The 23378-nt window shown below is 34.5% G+C and overlaps 1 protein-coding gene across 6 annotated transcripts in view; it reads right to left on the reverse strand.

The window, feature by feature from the left end:
• The window catches only part of STXBP5L (syntaxin binding protein 5L), a 385708-nt gene that overhangs the window by 267727 nt on the left and 94603 nt on the right, over positions 1–23378 (reverse strand). For 4 of the 6 annotated variants that reach the window (XM_072812552.1, XM_072812550.1, XM_072812551.1 and 1 more), the window contains exons 4-5: positions 12498–12579; positions 8457–8557 (exon numbers count right to left, since the gene is read on the reverse strand). In XM_072812552.1, coding sequence (XP_072668653.1) covers positions 8457–8557; positions 12498–12579 — 183 coding nt within the window. Of the gene's footprint in view, positions 1–7568; positions 7665–8456; positions 8558–12497; positions 12580–23378 lie in introns of those variants that run through there. The other 2 variants (XM_072812554.1, XM_072812553.1) reach the window with 2 other exon arrangements.

Consider the following 23378-nt stretch of genomic DNA (forward strand, 5'->3'; position numbering starts at 1 on the left):
AGACTTTTCTAGTTTCTACAAGAATGTCTTATATTGCTATATACCTCCCTCTTTGGACCACACTTGCTGTAACCCAAAGGTTTGTTTTTTTTTCAAGAACATATTTATTTATTTGTGAGAGACATGGAGAGAGAGGCATAGACACAGGCAGAGGGAGAAGCAGGCCCCTTATAGGGAGCCTCATGCAGAACCCCATCCTGGTACCCCGAGGTCACACCCGAAACTGAAGGTAGATGCTCAACCACTGAGCCACCCAGGCAACCAAAACCCAAAGGTTTTGAACAATTGTGTTTTAATTTTCACTTGTTTCCATGAATTTTTAAAATTCTTCTTTAATTTTCTGGTTGACCCATTCATTATTTAGTAGGATGCTCTTTAATCTCCAACTATTTGAGTTCCTTCCAAATTTCCTCTTGTGGTTGAGTTCAAGTTACAAAATACTGTGGTCTGAAAATGTGCAGGGAATGATCCCAATCTTTTGATACCAGTTGTGACCTGATTTGTGACCTATTATGTTATCTATTCTAGAGAATGTTCCATGTGCACTTGAGAATAATGTATATTCTGTTGCTTTAGGATGGAATGCTTTGAATATATTGTGAAGTCCATCTGGCCCAGTGTGTCATTCAAAAACCCTTATTTCCTTGTTGATCATCTGCTTAGATTTTATCCTTTGTTGTGAGTGAGGTGTTAAAGTCCCTCACTATTATTGTATTATTACTGATGTCTTTCTTTAATTTTGTTATTAACTGGTTTATATACTTGGCTGCTCCCAAGTTAGGAGCTTAAATATTTATAATTATTAGATCTTGTTGGATAGACCCTTTAAGTATAACATAATGTCATTCTTCATCCCTTACTACAATCTTTGGTTTGAAATCTAATTTGTCTGATATAAGGATTACTACTTTTTTATGCTCATTGACATGATAAATGGTTCTTCACCCTCTCACTTTCAATCTGGTTGTATTTGGGTCTAAAATGAGTCTCTTTTGGAGACTCACATGCATGCTCTCTCTTTCAAATAAATAAATAAAATCTTTTTTAAAAAGAAAAAAAGAAACCAGGAGCTCATTCTTTGAAAAAATAAACAATATTCGAAAACCTCTATCCAGACTCATAAGAGAGAAAGAGAGAGAGAAAGGACTCAAGTAAACAAAATCAGAAATGAAAGAAGAGAAATAACAACGCCGAAATACAAACTATTGTAAGAGAATATTATGAAAAATCATATGCCAACAAATTGGACAACCTAGAAGAAATGGATACATTCCTAGAAACATATAACATTCCAAAAGTGAAGCCAGAAGAAATAAAAAATTTGAACAGACTGATTACAAAGAAATTAGAAACATATAACATTCCAAATTCCAAAAGTGAAGCCAGAAGAAATAAAAAATTTGAACAGACTGATTACAAACAAAGAGATTAATCAAATAAAACTTCCAACAAAGTCCAGGACCAGATCACTTCACAGCCAAATTCTATCAAACATTTCAAGAAGAGTTAATACCTATTCTTCTCAAACTATCCCAAAAAGTTGAAAAGGAAAAACTCAAATTCATCCTACAAAGCCAGTATTACCCTGATACCAAAGCCAGATAGACACTACAAAAAAAGAGAACTGCGGGTCATTATCTCTGATGAATGTGGATGAAGAATTTCTCAATAAAATACAAGCCCAAAAATCCAATAGTACAATAAAAGAATCATTCACTACAATCAAGTGAGATTTACTCTTGGGTTGTGAGGGCGGTTCAGTATTCACAAATCAATCAGTATGACACATCATATTAATAAAAGAAAGGGTAAAAAAAATAAAAATAAAATAAAGGATAAAAACTGTTTTTTAAAAAATGGTTTAAAAAAAACAGATGGAAAAAAAGCATTTGACAAAGTACAATATCCATTCATGATAAAAACCCTCAACAAGATAGGTTAGGAGGGAACATATCTCAACATAATAAAGACCTTATATGAAAAAGCCACAGCCAATATCATACTCAATAGGGAAAAACTGAGAACTTATCCCACAAAGTCAGGAAGAAGACAAGGATGTCCACTCTAACCACTTTTATTCAACATAGCACTGGAAGTCCTAGCCAGAGCAGTCAGTAAACAAAAAAGAAATAAAAGGCATCCAGATCAGCAAGGAAGAAGTAAAACTTCCCCTATTTGCAGATGACATGACATTGTATGATAGGAAAACTTAGACTCTACCAAAAGATAACTAGAACTGATAAACGAATTCAGTAAAGTCATAGGATATAAAAACAACATACAGAAATATACACTAGTAATAAAACAGCATAAAGAAAAATTACAAAAACAATCCCATTAGAACTGTACCAAAAATAATAAAATAGTAGAAATCAACTTAACCTGTACTCTGAAAATTATAAAACACTGATGAAAGACACTGAAGATGACACAAACAAAAGCAAGATATTCCATGCTCATGGAGTAGAAGAACAAATATTGTTAAAAGGTCTATATGACCCAAATAAATCTATACATAATGCAACTTCTATATCAAAACTACCAACATCATTTTTCACAAAACTGAAACAATTAATACTAAAACTTGTATGGAACCACAAAAGACCCTACATAACCAAAATAATCTTGAAAGAAAAACAAAACTGGATTCATCACAATTTTAGGCTTCAAGTTATATTACAAAGCTCTAGTAATCAGTGTGGTGTTGGCACAAAAACAAACATAAAGATCAATGGAAAGAAGAGAAATCACAAAAATAAATACACAATTATTTGGTCAAGTAATCTTTGAAAAAGGAGGAAAGTATATACAACAGGAAAAATGCAGTCTCTTCAATGAATGGTATTGGGAGAACTGGACAGCTACATGCAAAAGAATGAAACTGCACTACTTTCTAACACCACACACAGAAATAAGATCAAAATGTATTAAAGCCCTAAATGTGAAACGTGAAACCATACAAAAATAGAAGAGAGAAGAGGCAGTAATTTATTTGACATCAGCCACTGAAATATTTTTCTAAATATTTCTACTGAGGCAAAGGAAATAAAAGCAAAAATAAACTATTGGGACTTCATCAAAATAAAATGCTCCTGTGGAGCAAAGGAAACAACAAAACTAAATGGCAACCTACAGAATGGGAGAAGATATTTTTAAATGACATATCCAATAAAAGGTTAGTACCTAAAATATATAAAAACCTGATAGAGCTCAACACCCTAAAATGGGAACAAGTTATGAATAGACTTTTCTCCAAAAAAGACATTCAGGTGGCTAACAGACACATGAAAAGATGCCCAACATCACTCATCATCAGGAAAATATAAATCAAAACTACAATGAAGTATCACCTCACACCTGTCAAAACAGATAAAATCAACAATACAAGAGACAAGTGTTGGCAAGGATGTGGAGAAAAGGAACTCTTGTGTATTCTTGGTGGGAAGGCAAACTGGTGAAGCAACTGAGGAAAACAATATGAAAGTTCCTCAAAAAGTTAAAATAGAACTATCCTATGATCCAGTAATCATATTACTGGGTATTTACCCAAAGGAGACAAATATACTAACTCAAAAGGATACATGTACCCCTCTGTTTACAGGAACATTTTCTACAATAGCCAAATTAAGGAAACAGCTTACGTGTATCAACGAATGAGTGGATAAAGAAGATGTGGTGTGTGTGCATTTATGTATATATACATACTATGGGATATTACTCAGCCATAAAAAGGAATGAAATCTTGCCATTTGCAACAACATCAATGGAGCTAGAGAGTTTTATGCTAAGTGAAATAAGTTAGTCAGAGATGACAAATACCATATGATTTCACACATATGTGGAATTTAAGAAATAAATAAATGAGCAGATGGGAAAGAGAGAGATTCTCATTTACCTATTTTGCCTTCCCTGGAAACCAAGAGTTTGTTCTCTGTTTTTATAAGACTATTTCTTTTGTTTTGTTTTGTTCTAGATATAATATGTAAATAATATTATATGGTATTTATCTTTTTCTGATTTATTCTAATTAACATAATACCTTCTAGGTCTATAATATAATATAATATCTGTCTGATTTATTCTAATTAACATAATACCTTCTAGGTCTATCCATGCTATAACAAATGACAAGATTTCATTCTTTTTTATGGCTCAGTAACATTAGATAGATAGATAGATAGATAGATAGATAGATAGATAGATAGGTGATAGATAGATGATAGATACATATGTGTATATATATGTGTGTGTGTGTGTGTGTGTGTGTGTGTATACACTTACATACACACACCACATTTTTACCCATTCATCTATTGATGGACACTTAGGTTGCTTCCATACCTTGGCTGTTATAAATGCTGCAATGAACATAAGAGTCCATATATCTTTTTAAATTAGCATTTTTAATCAAAATCTTAGCAAATGTGTTTGTGGAATTTGACAAGTTATTTCAAAATTTAAGTGGAAATACAAAAGTTAAGTTTAAGCAAAAGAATTAAAGTAGAATGGTATTCAAATTGAAGAATATTCACTAAGTTGAATACTACATAACAGTAAAAGTAATAAACTATAGTTACAAGTAACATAGATGAAATTTATAAATATAACATTGAGCAAATGAAGCCAAACACAGACAAACATATATATATAGGATATCACTTCTATAATTTTCTAAACAACAGACAGAACTAATCCAAGGTGTCTGAAATCAAGACAGTATTACACCTAGGGGTTAGGTAATGATTGAAAGGTAAAACAAGGAGATTTCTGTGGTACTAGTAATTTTCTGTTTCTTGATTTTTGTGTTACATGGGTATAAAATTATTTCATTTATAACATTACACAGGGTTTTTTTTAAATGTGGGTTTTTTTTAAGATTTTACTTTTAAGTTATCTCTATACTCCTGCTTGGGGTATAGGGATACCCAGCTAGAGCCCACAACCCTATGCTCAAGAGTTGCGTGCTCCACCAACTAAGCCAGCCAGTTGACCCTACACAGATTCTTGATTTGGTAACATTTACATACACACCAAAAAGAAAAGAAATAAGGAAGTTTTTAAAGTACCGATAAGGAATGATCTTTAGAATAAACTACAAAGAGGATGAAACAAGGTACAAAACTGTATAACATGCTACACTTTGTGTAACAGAAATATATATTTCCATATTTGCTTATATATACATTAGGAAGAAAATTATGTTACATATAGTTGCCTTACTGTGTATATAATGAATCTCTGGAAAGATATAGTAAATTATTAAGTAACACTACTTGCCTCCATTGATGGCCACTAAGTGTCCATCACTATAATAGATAAATCCTTCACTATCTATACAACTTACATTTTTTTGAATGTCAAATCAGGTTGATTTATTCAAGAAAACTTTAAAATGTACATAATGCCAATTAACTATAAAAGCAATACTGTATTTTAAAATGGGGTTATAGGGACGCCTGGGTGGCTCAGTGGTTGCGCGCCTGCCTTTGGCTCAGGGCGTGATCCTGTGGTCCCGGGATTGAGTCCCACATCAGGCTCCCTGCAAGGAGCCTGCTTCTCCCTCTGCCTCTGTCTTTGCCTGTCTCTCTCTGTGTCTCTCATGAATAAATAAATAAAATCTTTAAAATAAACAAACAAATAAATAAATAAATAAAATAGGGATATAAATTTCCCCAAAAGCCATTTTTGATAGATCAAGTTTGCTAGATAATTTCATAAATTATAAGGTTCTTAAAATATCCTTTCTCTGAAGCTTAGCTAATATTCCTTAGTAGTATTTTGATGATATTAATTAGCAGAACACCACAGATAGAAAAAAACCTCTAATATAATAAGTACAAATAATTTAATGTCTTTGTGTCATAGTATACCTATGAATTCATTTTGAAAACCACATAAAACAATTCTATGCCTTTCCCACCATTATTCAATTTATGATTAGTGATAGGAAGGACTATTAACATGCCTAAAATAGGTCTTATTTTATTTGTTTTCAGATCATGTAGCATAGAAATCAAAACAGTTATTCTTACATATTTAGATTTAAAATCAGATTTGAGGGTGCCTGGGTAGCTCAGTCAGTTAAATATCTGCCTTTGGCTCAGGTCCAGATCCAGAGTTCTGGGACAAGCCCCACATCGGGCTCCCTGCTCAGTGGGGAGTCTGCCTCTCCCTCTCCATTTCCCTCTCTCTGCAAAGCTTCACACACCCTGCCCCCCACCCTGCCTTGGGTTCATGCTCTCTCCCCTCTCTCTTTCTCTCAAATAAATAAAATCTTTAAAAAATTTTTAAAAATAAAATCAGATTTGAAAGAAATCCAAGGATCATTCCCCAGAAGCAGATGAAATATATAAACCTATTTCTTAACAGTTACTGCCTTCAAAGACTATAAGATCAAGGACTAAAGGTTCCCCATAAAAAATAAATAAATAAAAACCTAAAATGTATAGCATAAATTGTGTAAATTAAATATGTATATACAAACATAAGGATATATAGAAATTTACATAGTTAACTGGCTAATTGAAGAAACCTTAGAGTTCCAAAAGATACTTGGTTAAATTCTCCTTTACAGATTAAGCTTCCATCCACCATACATTTAAAAATATTTCCTCCTACAGCAATGATTATTGAAATGATTATTTCAATTTAAAATAATGATTATTTTCAAATTCAAGATAATGAATTTATCTTTATCAAAAAATATCCTATTTTTTGTAAGCATTAATATGAGCAATGCCTGCAAAATTCTATGATTTTAAACTTGTCCAAAATATATCAGCTTGGTCTTTTATGGTGCTAACAGTTAAATCTACATCAATTGAGATAATAAAATTATAACTGAAAATCATCACCATCAATTATTTCTTTCCCCTACCTCCCAAAGGACCATATAGGGACTGGAACATTTCCCTCAACATTCCAACTGTGAGGGTAAAAAACCGATTTTGTCCATATACACAAAAGTGTGGGGCCAGATCTACTCAAATTGTTGAAACAAACAAAATCTTACAAACAGAGAAAGAGATAAAATCAAGATGTCAACATCTGGTAGGTAATATTTTTAGCGGTAAAAAACAGGGATAGTGTAACAACTCTTAACTGATCTTTATATTTTTCAATATCCTGAAAATTCTGCTGCATTACTTAATTTAAAATTTAAGATAAAATAACCAAAACTCGATCTAATCTAAATAAAGAAATTCTATCTGGTTTTAGCAGACTCTAATATATAAATTCCCTCCTCTCAAAATATACTGGAATTAATAAAAATTTCCACTGATTCTGAATCCTAAAATACTATAGACATAATACTTATGAATATTACTCAGAATATTGAGGGTGAATGATTTAAATAGTATAGTATGCACAAAATTAGAAAAAGCAAAACTTTAGATTAAAAATGCATAACTGCCATCCTTTTTTCTTACATACTTAGAAAAACAGATTTACTTCATTAAACTCTGCCCATATAGTGATGATTCTGTATTAAACTATCCATTCAACAAAATAAAATAAGCACTGTCTTGAGTTCTCAGCAGTGACTACCTGCCTCATTATTCACCTACCTCAGTTTGAATAGTACTTGCTAATGTTTGTAAATTTACTTCTCAGGGGTTTCTTTTTCTTTCATTAACATCAAATTTTCCTGTGATGGCCCTTCTCAATTCACTGCAAAGAGTTAGATTGTTTTCCAAATAATAAACAAATATCAGGTTATTTTTCAGTTAAATTACAGAGATAGATAATAAAATAGAAATTTTACTTCCTCGCCAGGTGGATTATCAATTAAGTAGATGTGAATTACGTTCTAGGTCTAATTGACACCAACAGTAGAAGCAATAAAATTTGGTAGTTTGTTACCAATAAAATCTAGTAATTTTCTCCATATCCACTCAATTAATTTTCTCTTTCTGATTATTAATATTTCATTCTAAAATGGGGGGATCTATACTCTGATCAAATTATCATCTTGGAAAACGTTAAGCTTGGATGTGTAGTACTGTTCAACACTTAGTACCAACATATTTGGACTAAGTGTCTTTTATGACACTTTTGACTCAGTATTTTTTTTTCATGTTAACATATTTAAGTAAAAGACTTTAGTGTAGGACATAACTTCCATGATCAAAAGGAGTAAAAAGGTTTTAGCATTTACTTGACTTTTAACCTTAGGTCTGAGTTTTCAGCACCATGGCCTACGGAAAAAAAAATACATCATTGCTGCAGTGCCAGTTTATAGCAAAAACAAAAATGTTAGGAGTTCCCCATTAGATTGAATCTAATTAATTATGAATTATCTATGAAAATAAACTACTATAAAAGCAAGCATAACATCAACTTATTCCTAGATATTAAGATTATGAAAAAAACTAGTCTTTCAAAAGTTAACCTGAAACTTCTCAGGAAATACTTTTTTCATACATCAGGAAATTGTTTAACTCAGACATTCTTACCGTTCTCGGTTAAATTTAAGAGAATGAAGAATAGCTGGCCTTTTTTGTCTAAGATTCCACAAATGAAGTGTATCATCTGAACTTGCACTAACCAAAGCACCCTGAAACAAAAAGAAGACAAAGTAAGTGAGCTACTTCCTTAAGAGTTTTTTGTTAAGCAAAAATAATAAGCGAATTTACTGAAGTTTTCACTACTTGAAGAGCTATTTCTATCTATATAACCTAGAAATACAAGGAAAAACAATTGTATATACTTCAATCAGGAAGGCTAAGAATGCTGAGTAGATGAGGAAGTGAATTACTGCATATAAATCGGTCAGAATAACTAGCTCAAGGAATATGCATTTAACACTAGAGAGAAACAATTATTGAAGCATCATTATGATATTAAGGATTTTTGTATTTTGTTTGGGAAAAACTAAGTTTAAATTTCTTATTTCTAATATTCACACACATACTATGTAGCTTCCAGAAAAGAAAATATCCAACCCAGTTTTAAAATTGCAATATGGTCATATAAAAATTCACCATTATAAGAACTTTCTGTACAGTTGGAAAATATATATTCTCTCTACAAAGTATATTTGGTATAATTTATTTTCAATAAGTAATTTGTTCCAAGAAGCTTCATCAATAATAAAAGAAAACATCTTTAATGAAAGAAAACATTTATCCAGCTAGCATTCAGTATAACTACAAAATACTAAGATATGTTTTACATTACATCCAAATACAGATGAATCATATTTCAAATACAATAGGATGTTTCCTACCTCTTAATATGGCAAACACCATAAGGGCATATAAGGGCAGATAACTAACTGCCATATATGATTTCAAACATATATGCTTAAGTTATTTCCTTGATTTAAGTAACATCTTAAACTCTGGTCAGAACTTTTACTATTATGAGTTTCCCAGCTAAAAATGCCAATGCTTGCCCTCTGACAAAGCCTGACAGTATTCTAGAGTACTAAATGTGTTCTATAAAAGAGATCTTGCGGAATCATGGTATCCTGATTTATTCAAAATTCTTTTCAGATTTTGCAAAGTAATTTGCTACAAGTATAACCTTTCATAGTTTATAATATTGACCACAGATATCAAAATGACTATCCCATTTAGAGGATCAGATATAGTTATATTGAAGTTCCTAGAATTTATTTCTTTAGGAATTAAAGGAGAGAAGATAGAAACTGTTCTAGAAGACCGTATAGGTTCCCAAGATGAAAATGTTCATGTATTCTATCATGCTTCACTTCATATTGTGTACCGATGGTTTTAGGCTCAGAGAATATCTTTTAAAATACAAATCATAATCCCAGAGTATGTCCATTAAAATACTTTTTAAGGGACACCTAGGTGGCTCAGTGGTTGAACGTCTGCCTTCAGCTCAGGGCATGATCCCAGGTCCAGGGACAGAGTCCCACTTTGGACTCCCTATGAGGAGCCTGCTTCTCCCTCTGCCTATGTCTCTCTCTCTCTCTCTGTGTTTCTCATGAATAAATAAATTCTTTAAAAAATATATTTTTTAAATGTATGTAATTTGCATATTTGTATGTAAGTACATAAAACCACGTTAAAAGAGGTATATATTGATATATACATTTTAACATGAACACATAGAAGATTATATTCCATTCAACAAAATATACTCTATACGTGCCTTGAGGAATTTTATGTTTGTTTGCTTGTTTTATATATAAACCATCCCCAAATGTTACTTATATACAAACTCAAATGTTACTGGAATTGCATGCAAGTGCTTGATAAGCTCATTTTTTGTTTGTTTGTTTGTTTGTTTATATACAGGATACTGATTGCTTTTCTAAAGACAATGGAAATTTGCTTAGTATTAGGGTGAGAATAGAACATGATATATAAAATTAATAAAACTTTCTCAAATAGTTATGTGCTATACCAAAGATATGATATGCCAAAGGCAATGGAATTAAAGCAGCATATATTCAATAATATTAGTGTGATAGCCAAATAAATTAAGGAAGGAAGTTAGTATTATTAATTCTTAGGTAAAATATGAAGTAACATCATTTTGGAGGGATGCGAACAGGACCACTGAGCATAACAATACCAAAAGAGATTATAAGACACATGAAAGTGAGCACACCAGCAGGTTGTCTAGGGCTTACTTACAAAGCAAAATAAATCTATAAGAAGCACAAATAATAAAGATCTGTAAAAAGATTAAAAACTGAATAAAAACACCAGCCATGAGGCAGAGACTAAGAAGTTTGGTGGGAAAAGGTAAAGAAACTGATGTGAGGGCAGCCTGGGTGGCTCAGCGATTTAGCGCCGCATCAGCCCAGGCCCTGATCCTGGAGACCCGGGATCGAGTCCCACGTCGGGCTCCCTGCATGGACCCTGCTTCTCCCTCTGCCTGTGTCTCTGCCTCTCTCTCCCTCCCTCTCTCCCTCTGTGTCTCTCATGAATAAATAAAATAAGTAAAATCTTAAAAAAAAAAAAAGAAAGAGAAAGAAAGAAAGAAAAAGAAAGAAAGAAAGAAAGAAAGAAAGGAAAGAAAGAAAAAGAAAGAAAGAAAGAAAGAAAGAAAGAAAGAAAGAAAGAAAGAAAGAAAGAAAGAGAAAGAAAGAAACTGATGTGAGATGGATCAGGGTGATTATTTCAGGCTAGGCAATGTAACATCTGAAGGATGTTGATGGTTTGTCTTTTTACTTAGTTATTCAGCACAGAAGCAAACTTAGGGACTTTAAGATGATTCTCAGAGGATGGAAACTAGAGAAAATCACCTAGAAACAAGTCATGTCTGCTAGGACACAGCCATGCAGAGGGCAAAGGCTGAGATCTCTACACGAGGAGCTACAGAGTAACACTGAAAGTTCAAAAAGGTTGGCGTTCTAAATACTAATGACAAATATTACAATAAAATATTTAATTTCTCTTTTCTTCCTTATCTCCCTCTCTCATTGTGATACCTCATAGCAAGTACACCTACAATGTAAAATATGCTAGGTTTGTCAATAAGGAGAATCTCACTGCCTTCTGACAAAGATTTTGGGCCAAGAGAAGTAAAAGGTGGACATCCACCAACATCACAAATTTTTCATGTCTTAAAGGTCTCTGATACAAAATTCCTATGAACCATTTTACTGATGTTTAGGATTATAAAATTCTTAGAGAAAAACATATATGAAAATATATGGAGATACTGAATAAAAGATCATTCATACCATGAGAAAACAACCAGTAGTACTTCATTTTTTTTTCTCAAGGCATTGAGTTTAATCTGCTAAGTGCTTGAATTTGGTATGAAACAAATTTTAAAGCACTTTTGCAATGACTGGCTCACTAAACTTAAAATAGCTCAAAAAGACATAATGATCCATTTAAAATATTAATAAAAAGGAGTCCAGAAGGCTTAATAAGTCTTCAACCTATAGAAGATCTGCATGCATTCTGAGCTTTATAAGTATATATTTGTCTTTGGGAAGTTCATTACCATAGGTCTATTAAGAATAAGGGATAAGATAGGGAGCCAAATGTCATAATAGCTATGGATATATAAATAAATACAAATGCATCTAGTACCAATAAATATATCTGAATATGTATTCAGATAGAAGAACCCATAGATAAATAACTGAAAAAGTTATTTCAGGAAAGATAAGGCCAAAACATGAAGCTAGTACTGATTATAAATTTAAGTTGGTAGGCAAAAGAAAAGTTTAATAGTCAATGAAGCAATCAGAGTTTTAATAATTTTTAAAAAGCATGTGAATAATTAATCTGTAAATTATGCTACATAAAAATAACAATCTTTTGGCATATGCAACCTTTTTCCTTTAAAATTTAATAAATTCACAAATACTGATATAGTGTTTTATAAGAAATATGTCCATGAACAAAAATATTGCATACATATATATCTTTAAACATTTAGAACATATGAAAAACAGCATTTAAATAAAATAATATTTTTTATATATCATAATATAAAAAAGATCACATCAACTAATCTAGTGTGTATGTGCACATCACTGTGACAGTCAAGAAAATCCTTACCTCATTGATCAAGAATTGGAGCTGCAGGACAGCTGCACCACTTTCATGTTGGCAATAACAATCAACGCCAGGTCTCCCGAGTCTAATATAATAAACGTCAAGGATTCTAACATTTTAATTAGTACTAATATTAGTGAGTAAAGTAAAAACTAACTTACTTAGCATCTAATGTTTTGCTTTTTAGTTATCCTTATTTTTGTAAATGGTCAAAAAATCTTAGTTGATGCAAATTACATAATATATAATACAGGGCATTAACAAAATGGCCAAATAGGGCATCTTTGCACATATCCCTTCCTCAACAACAATAATTTGCCATCCATGCACAGACAAAAGTGCCTCCCAGGAAGCTCCTAGATCTAGATAGGAGACTGTGAAACTCCAATGCAGTCCAAGAATGAAGAGAGTTGTTTTGAGGAGGTAGGCTTATACCAGACAGCTGATTTACTGATTATAGTCTCAGCTACAGAAACAGAAATGGCTCTGTACCCCTGAGAACTCAGCTATAGTTTCATGCAGCTTGGGGTCTGTCACCAATATGCGCTATATACCAAGAGATCTGGAAGAGTCACTCCCACCCAGGCATCAGGTGGTAGTCACACAGACCTCATTTCAGCTGTGGACCCAGAAGTGGTATTTGAACCAGCTCTAGCTCTTCTTGGCTGCAGTGCAGGAGCCACTGGAGGTAAGCCCAGCAAACTCAAGCAAACCACAGATTCTGAGATGGCATTGTAACTGGGCTCTAGCCCATCCCAGCCATAGTGTAGGAACAATCTTGCTGGCACAGGGATCCTATGCCCCTAGAGATCCTAAAAGGGCCCTATATGTGGCTTCATCTTCCTCACAGCAACAGTCTGTTAGTAGTCCTGAGGGTCCAGGGTCCCAGCAGAAGACATTCCCATCTGTGCATCTGAAGATCTAGGAAAGGCTCCATACTCTACTCCCTACCGCTTCCAGCCATAATCCACAAGTAGACCTGCTGCCATGAGAACCAGGCTGCAGACACTCCTATCTGTGTTTACAGGGACCTTGAAAGGGCCAATACATGATCCCAGCCACCTAACAGTCATAATCAGCCAGCAGTCCTTTGGGTCCAGGGTCCCAGTAGGAAACATGCCTGGCTGCAACCCTGATGACTCTGAAAGGGCCCTATATTCAGTTCCAGCTCATCCAACTGCCATCTGCTAGGCAGTGCCATCTATTGCCACAGGGACCTAGCAGAAGATATTCCTGTTTGTATTCCCAGAGATCCCTATAATGGGTACCAGCCCCTCCCAGCTTCAATCTATGAGCAGTCCTATAGGCACAAGGACCTGGTAAGAGATACAACTGCACCCCAAAAGATCCTGAAAAGGCCCTATACTTGGTTTGAGCCCCTCTAGCCATGGTCAGGGACCAATCCAGCCTATCAAGTGACTTGGAGAGAGACATACCCATCTGTGCCCCTAGGGCCAGATCTGCAAACTTAATATTGGCTGTGGAATGTGAAACAGCCCTGAGGCTCAGTTCCAGCACCTCTCAGCCACAGATCAGGGTCAATCCTGCCCACCCAGGGAGCCATCCAGTAACTAGATAGCAGTCCTACCAGGGATATGGTGGGAATCACACCCGCCATTTACTTGAGCATAGGCTCGCTGTCTATTTACCTGATAACAGGACCCACATATAGGCCCTTGTCCAGTACCACCCTACTGACAAGGTACTAATGGCAGTTGTATGCACCCAGGGGCCAGCAATGATCCACATTGGCCTAAGCCCTGGTAACAAACCCAACAACAGACTCCACTGCAGATCCAGTGACAGCCTTGTAACTGGCTCCAACACAGCACACCTGCAATTCTGGAGATAATACTATCAGCTCAGGGAATGGAACAAGAGAAGGACTTTATCTTCCATTCTATAAAGACTGAAAGAAGGGTTTGCTCCTGCAAAAGCACAGACATCAATACAAGGCAACATGGATCATGAAGAAACAAACATATACCACCACCAAAGAATACTAATAGCATTTCAGCAATGGACTCCAAAGAAATGGAAATCTATGATTTGCCAGCAAAGAAATAAAAATAATCATCTTAAGAAAATGTGAATGAAAATGCAAAAGAACACCGATAGACAACTGAAAAAAATTAAGAAAACAGTTCGTGAACAAAATGCATTTGATAAAGAAACAGAAACCATAAAAAGAACCAAACAGAAATCCTGAAGCTCAAGAATACAATGTCAGAAATGAAAATTTCAAAAACAGAGCCTAAATAACAGCCCTGATCATACAAAAGACTTAGCAAACTCAAAGACAAATCATCTGAAATTAACCAGTTAGAGAAACAAAAAGAAGAGTGAAGAAAGCCTAAGTAAATTATGGGATACCAACAAGCAAATGGGCATTTGCATCATGAGAGTCCCAGAAGAAAAAAGAAGAGGAAAAAAAAGCAGAAATATCATTTAAAGAAAAAAATAGCTGAAAACTTCCCAAATCTTGGGAAAGCTATATATATCCAAGTACAGGAAGCTGAAAGAAACTCAAGCAAGATCAATCCAAAGATTTCTCTGAGAAACATTATAACCAAAATGCTTAAAGTTAATGACAAGGAGATAATTTTGAAAGTAACAAGAGAAAAGCAATTTTTTACTACAAAGGAACCCACATAAGTCTATCAGTGGATTTCTCTGCAGAAACCCAGCAGGCCAGGAGGTAGTGTGATGATATATTGAAAGTAATGAAATAAAAAAGCTGCCAGCCAAGAATAATATACCCAGCAAAACTGTCCTTCAGAAATGAAGGAAAGATAAAGACATTTCCAAACAGTAGTTAAGACTTCATTACCACTAAACCTGACGCTACAAAAAAATGCTAAAGGGAGTTTAAGCTGAAATGAAAGGACACTATGTAACAAGCTGAAACATAAGAGCATAAAATTCACTGGTAAGAGTAAATATATAGTTAAATTCAGAATACCCCAGTACTGTAATGGTGGTATATAAATCACTTTTATCTCTATTATAAAAACTAAAGAAAACATTTAAAATGCTATAGCTACAACAATTTGTTAATGGATGCACAATATATAAAGAATAAAATGTGACAACAATATGATAAAATGTTGGAGGATAAGTAAAAGTGTAGATTTGGTATGTGATTGAAAGTGAGTTATTATCAGCCTAAAATAGACTGTTATATCTCTAAGATGTTTTACATAAGCCTCATTATAACCAAAATTAAAATCTATAGTATTTACATAAAAGGCAAAGAGAAAAGAATTAAAGCATAAATATATATATATATATATATATATATATATACACAAAAAAATAAATTCAGAATTGAAAAAGAACAAAGGAATAAAGGAAATAAAAAATTCAGAAAACAATTTAAAAATGGCAATACTAGTACTTACCAACAAATAATTAACTTAAATGTAAATGAACTAATTCTTTAATCAAAAGATACAATGGTGGCTAATCGGATTAAAAAAAAGATCCAATGATATATGGTCTATATGAGACTCTCTTTAGCTTTAAAGATACACATAAGCAGAAATTGAAAGGATGGAAAAAGATATTCCATGCAAATGGTAACCCAAAGAGAGCATGAGTGCTTATACTGAAGACAGACAAAACAAACTTTTAGTCAAAATCAGTGGCAAGAGGAAAAAGTCACAATGTAGTGATAAAGAAGTCAATTCATCAAGAGAATATAACAATTATAAATATATATGCATCAACACTGGAGCACCTAAATATTTAAAGTGAATATTAGAACTGGAAGGAGAATTAGAAGGCAATACAATAATAGTAGGACACTTAAATACCCTACTTTCAACATTAGAGAAAGCATCCAGACAGACTTAGTAAGAAAACAGTGGACCTAAATAACACTACAGACCAAATGGACCTAACAGACACATAAAAATATTCCATTCAAAAAACCTGAATACACACTCTTCTTAAGTACATACAAAATATTCTCCAGGATACATTATATGCTGGAATACAAAGCAAGAAGATTGAAACTATTTCTAGTATCTTTTCTGACTGCAGTGCTATTACAATAAAAAATCAATAACAGGAAGAAAATTGAAAAAAATCACAAATATGTGGAAATTAAACAACAAAATTCTGAACAACTAATGGATTAAAAAAAAACAAAAGAGAAATCATAAAGTATCCTGAGACAACTGGAAATGAAAACAAAACATACCAAAACTTATGGGATACAGGAAAGCATTCCTACAAGTTTATAGCAAAAAATGCCAAAAATAAGAGAAAAGAAAGATCTTAAATAAACAACTTAATTTTATAACAAAAGGAATTAGAAAAAGAACAAACTAAGCCTAAGTTAGCAGAAGAAAAGAAATAATAAAAATCAGAGTGGAAATAACTAAAATAGAGGCTAAAGAGATAATAGAAAAAAATCAATGAAAAAGTCAATGAAATAAGAGCCATTTTTTGGAGGGATAAACAAAATTGACAAATCTTTAGACCGAGCAATCAAAAAAGAGAAGACTCAAATAAACCTATAAATGGAAGAGAAGACATTACACATGATCCCACAGAAATTCAAAGAATCACAGAAGCTACTTTGAACAAGCATATGTCAATAAGTTGGATAACCTAAAAGCAATGGATAAGTTCCTAGAAACATAAAACCTACCAAGAATGAATCATGAAGAAATGGAAGATGTAAAAACACAATAATGACTAAAGGGATGGAAGCAATAACTAAGACCTCCCTTGGGGCACTCTGATTGGCTCAGTTGATAGAACATCTGACTTTTGATTTTGGTTCAGGTCATGATCTCAGGGTCATGAGATCGAGCCTCACATCATGCTTCATGCTCAGCACAGAGTCTGCTTGAGATTCACTCTCCCGCTCTCTCTGTCCCTCCCCATGTTCACACTCATACTCTCACTTCTTCTCACTCTCTCTAAAATAAATGAATAAGGGCACCTGTGTGGCACAGTCAAGCATCTGATGCTGGAATTTAAAAAACCAGCTACTCAGTTCTAGGAGAGCCCACAGGGCATAGGAAGCTGAGTCCCCAAATTTTAAAGAGACAGCACTACAAAAAGCCCACAGGGATACAGAACAGAAGCAACAGTCTGAAAAACATCTGGGGCAGACTGGAAGGAGAGTTATTTACTAATCTCAGAGCATGTCTGGAGGGGCAGGGTTCATTGAAGGACTTCTCCAGGAACAAAGGAGCTGGCAGGTGCCATTTCTTTCCTCCACCTGCCCCCTGGAATGAACCTACTGCCATATATGGGAACCACTGCAGGGCCAACATTCACTACCTAACTTGCTTTCACCGAACCTAGATCCCCAGGCTTCAATGGATCCACCCATTCCAGTCACACTTGACTCATCCATAGCATTATGGGTTTCCTCCTCACAGAAGACCAGCACAAACCCTACCAACACCTTGTTTCCTAACCTGCATGCCTTGTGGGTCTAGCCACCTCTGGCAGTGGTGGGTACCTTATCACAGAAGATCTCCATGCACCATGTTAAAATTGTGGGCTCCACTATGCACACTGTACAGATCAGCACCAGCCTGCCTTGATCCTGGCAACTCTGACAGGTCTTATTGTACAAAGAGACTGGCTCACATCCTGTTAAAACCACATGTCTCACCTGGCTGGTCTCACCAGCATGCAAGCCTTAAGGACACAGTGCCCCAAAATCCCCTTCAAAATATTCTTGGCTAGAGACCATTCAAGCTGCACCATGAGTCTGGCAGTGTGCAAGCAGCCCCAACAGGGACTAGCACCACTCCACAGTGACTCCTGCCATGGGGTGAAGGGAAGATAGCCACAGAGCAGTCAAATGGGGACCCTACCAGTGGGCTGGGGGAAGATAGTTGATCTGATTGCAGGCCCCATCCACTAATGCAAGCTTCTCAGGGGATAACAGGGAAAGTGTTCCACAGTTTCCTCCTACTGCATATCTGGCAAACACATGGTCTGACTAAACCCAAGTCCAAGGCAGTCCACTAACTCTACAGGGACCAAACACTGCCTACGACAGGCAAAGAGAGTCACTGCAGATGACTAGAATGAGAGAAAAAGCAGCCAAAAAACAACAGGGCACATGCAACATATATAGGAGACAATACTGGAGCTCCAGGTTCTGGTGAAAAGGGGACACTGCACTGCAGGGCAGTATAAGACCTCTTCATTAGGCCATTACTTTAAAGAGAAGAGACGTAGCTGACTTTCCTAACACAGAGAAACAGACAAAGAGAGTAAGACCAAATGAAACAACAGAAAAATATGTAAACTAAAACACAGGACAAAATAACAATAAGAGACCTAATTAAAATGGATATAAGTAATATGCTGAATAGAGAATTTAAAGTAATGATCATCATGATACTCATCGGACTTGAGAAGAGTGGAAGAAGCAGTGAGACACTTAACAAAGATAAAAAAGAACCACTCAGAGATGAAGAATACAATAAATGAAATTAAAAATACACTTGATGGAATAAATCGCAGGCGAGAAGAAGCAGAAGAATAAATTAGTAGCCTGAAGGAGAGAGTAATGGAAATTAATAAAGCTGAGAAAGTGAGAAAAAAAAAGAATTATACAAACTGAGAATAGACTTAGGGAACTCAGTGACTCCATTAAGCTCACAGAGATCCCAGAAGGACAGACAGAAAAGGAGGCAGAAAATTTATTTGAAGAAATAAGAGCTGAAAACTTACCTAAACTGGAGAAGGAAACAAAAATCAAGAACCAGGAGGCACAGAGATTGCCCAATAAAATCAACCCATTACTATGCACCAAGACACATAGTAATTAAAATGGCAAAAAGCAGTGACAAAGAAAAAAATTTTTAAGCATCTAGAGAAAAGAAGACAGTTATATACAAGAGAAACCTCAAAAGTTTATTATCAGAGTTTTCAGCAGAAACTCTATCGCCCCAAAGGGAGTTGCATAATCAAAGTGTTAAAAGGAAGAAAATCTACAGCCGAGAATACTCTATCCAGAAAGGCTATCATTCAAAATATAAGGAGAGATGGGGTACCTGGGTATCTCAGTGGTTGAGCATCTGCCTTTGGCTCAGGTCATGGTCCTAGGGTCCTGGGATTGACTCCCCACAGGGAGCCTGCTTCTCCCTCTGCCTATGTCTTCACCTCTCTGTGTGTCTCTCACGAATAAATAAATAAAGTCTTAAAAATAAACAAAAAAAGGGAGAGATAATGAATTTCCCAGACAAACAGAAGCTAAAGGAGTTCATGACATCTAAACCAGACCTATAAGAAATGTTAAAGGGGACCCTGAGTGGAAAGGAAAGACCAGAGTAAGAAGAGTAAGAAAAGTAGGAAGCACAAAAACAGTTTTTTAAAGATTTTATTTATTTATCCATGAGAGACACAGAGAGAGAGAGGCAAAGACATAGCCAGAGGGAGAAGTAGGCTCCTCACAGGGACCCCAATGTGGGACTCGATCCCTGGTCAGGGATCACACCCTGAGCCAAAGGCAGACACTCAACCGCTGAGCCACCCAGGTGTCCCAGAACAAAACCATTTCTTAAAAAAAAAAGGTATATCTGTAAAAATTAGTAAAGGAAATCACAAAATAAAAAATAAATGCACATTAATTATGATCCCTTATCTAAAATGTGGAAAGGGGAACAAGTAAAGAATACGTTCAAACTTAAGCAACCATCAATATAAACTACTATGTGCAGATGGTGATATATAAAAATCCAATGGCAACCACAGATCAAAAGCTACTAATAAATATGCAAAAAAATAAAGAGAAAGGAATTCATAAAAGTGAAAGTGAAGCAAATGTCACGACATATTGTCATGTCATGTCATGTCATGAAAGAAAGCCAGCAAACCATAAGACAAGACAGCAAGGGAAGAAAGAAACAGAGAAGAACTATGAAAACAACCATAAAACAAGTAATAAAATGGCAATAAATACATACCTACCAATAATCACTTTCAATGTAAATGGACTAAACACTCCAATCAAAAGACATAGGATGATGGAATGGGTAAAAAACATGGCCCAGGCAGCCCGGTGGCTCAGCGGTTTAGCGCCGCCTTCAGCCGAGGGCGTGATTCTGGAGACCTGGGATCGAGTCCCACATTGAGCTCCCTGCATGGAGCCTGCTTCTACCTCTGCCTGTGTCTCTGCCTCTCTCTCCCACTCTCTCTCTCTTTCTCTCTCTCTCTTTCTCTGTCTCTCATAAATAAATAAATAAAACCTTTAAGAAAAAAAAAAAACATGACCCATCTATATGCTGCCTAACAGACTCATTTCAGACCCAGGACACCTGCAGATTGAAAGTGAGGGGATGGAGAAACATTTATCATGAAAATGATGTCAAAAGAAAGCAGGGATAGCAATACTTGTGTCAGACAAAATAGACTTTATAACAAAGACTGTAACAGGAGACAAAACTATATAATCACAAAGGAGACAATCCAACAAAAAGATATAACAATTGTAAATATTTATGGACTGAACAAATATATAAACAGTAAATAACAGATATAAAGGAACTAATCAATATTAATAGGATAATTATAGAGGACCTTAACAGCCCACTTACATTAATGGATAAACCATCTAATCAGAAAATCAACAGGGAAACAGTAGCTTTGGATGATACATTGGATCAAGTGGATTTAACAAATATATTCACCACACTCCATCCTAAAATAGCAGAATACACATTCTTTTCAAGTGTATATGGAACATTCTCCAGAATAGACCACATATTGGGCCACAAAAAAAGTCTCAACAAATTCAGAAAAAGCAAAGTCATAACATGCATAAATGAAATCAGGAGCCGTTTCTTTGAAAAGATAAACAATATTCATAAACCTCTAACCAGACACACAAAAATTTTAAAAAGGACTCTAATAAACAAAATCAGAAATGAAAGAGGAGAAATAACAACTAACACCACAGAAATACAAATTATTCTAAGAATATTATGAAAAATTATACATCAACAAATTAAACAACCTAAAGAAATGGATAAATGCCTAGAAACATATAACCTCCAAAGAGTGAAGCTGGAAGAAATAGAAAATTTGAACAAACTGAGTACTAGCAAGGAGATGGAAATCAGTAGTCAAAAAACTACCAAAAAACAAAAGTCTAGGACCAGATGGCTTCACAGGCAAATTCTATCAATCTCTTAAAGAAGAGTTAACACCCATTCTTCTTAAACTATTTTAAAAAATAGAAGAGGAAGATTTCCAAATATATTCTATGAGGCCAGTGTTAGTTAACCTGTTATCAAAGCCAGATAAAGACACCATGAGAGAGAGAGAGAGAACTAAAGGCCAATATCTGATGAACATAGATGCAAAATACCTCAGCAAAATACTGGCAAACCAAATCCGTCAATACATTAAAAAAATCATTTGCTACAATCAAGTAGGATTTGTTCCTGGGTTGTGATGGTGGTTCAATATTTGGAAATCAATCAACATGATACATTGCATTAATAAGAGAAAGGGTATGATCATTTCAGTAGTTGAAGAAAAAGCATTTGACAAAGTACAATATCCATTCATGATAAAAACCTTCAACAAAATAAGAGAGAACACACCTCAACATTATAAAGGTCTCATATAAAAAACCCACAGCCAAAATCATACTCAATGAAGAAAACTGAGAGCTTTTCCCCTAAGGTCAGAAATAAGACAAGGAGTCCACTTTCACTACCTTTATTCAACATAATACTGGAAGTCTTAGCCACAGCAATCAGACAACAAAAAGAAATAAAAGGCATCCAAGATGCTAAGGAAGAAGTAAAACTTTCCCTATTTGCATATAACATGATAGCATATAATAAAAAACAACTAAAGACTGATAGGACTGATAAATGAATTCAGTAAATGCACAACATAAAAAAATGAATATACAGAAATCTGTTGCATTTTTATACACTAAAATGAAGCAGTAGAAAGAGAAATTAAGAAAACAATCTAATTTATAATTATACCAAAAAGAATAAAATATCAATGGGTAAACCAAATAAATGAAAGGGCTGTACCTTGAAAATTATAAAACATTCATGAAAGAAACGGAAGATGACACAAAGAAATGGAAAGATATTCCATTCTCATGGACTGGAAAAACAAATATTGTTACAATATCTATATTGCCCAAAATAATCTATATTTAATGCAAGCTCTATCAAAATACCAAAATATTTCTTACAGAACTAGAATAAACAATTGTAAAATTTGCGTGGAACCACAAAAAACCCTAAATAGCAAAAGCAATCTTGAAAGAAGAATAAAACTGGATGTATCACAATTCCAGACTTCAAGTTATATTACAAAGCTGTAATAATCAAGACAGTACAGTACTGGAACAAAAACAGACACATAGATCAATGGAACAGAATAGAAAACTAAAAAATGAACCCACAGTTACATGGTCAATTAATATTTGACAAAGCCGGAAAGAAAATCCACTGGAAAAAAACACTTTCTTCAACAAATGGCGTTGGGAGAACTGGACAGCTACATGCACAAGAATGAAACTGTACTATGTTTTTACATCACACACAAAAATAAACTCAAAATGAATTAAAAACCTAAATGTAAGACCTGAAGCCATACAAATCCTAGAAGAGAACACAGGCACTACTAACTTCTTTGAAATTGGTCATAGCAACTTCTTGTTAGATATTTCTTCTGAGGCAAGGGAAATAAAAGCAAAAATCAACTATTGGGACTACATCAAAATTGAAAAGCTTCTGTAGGACAAGGGAAACAATCAATAAAACTAAAAGGCAACCTACTGAATCAACCAACCTATCTGAGAAGATATTTGCACATGACATATCTGATAAAGGGTAATATATAAAGACCTTATAAAACTCAACACAACCCCCC

The sequence above is a fragment of the Canis lupus genome, chromosome 35 (assembly GCF_048164855.1).
Source record: "Canis lupus baileyi chromosome 35, mCanLup2.hap1, whole genome shotgun sequence".
NCBI lineage: Eukaryota > Metazoa > Chordata > Mammalia > Carnivora > Canidae > Canis > Canis lupus.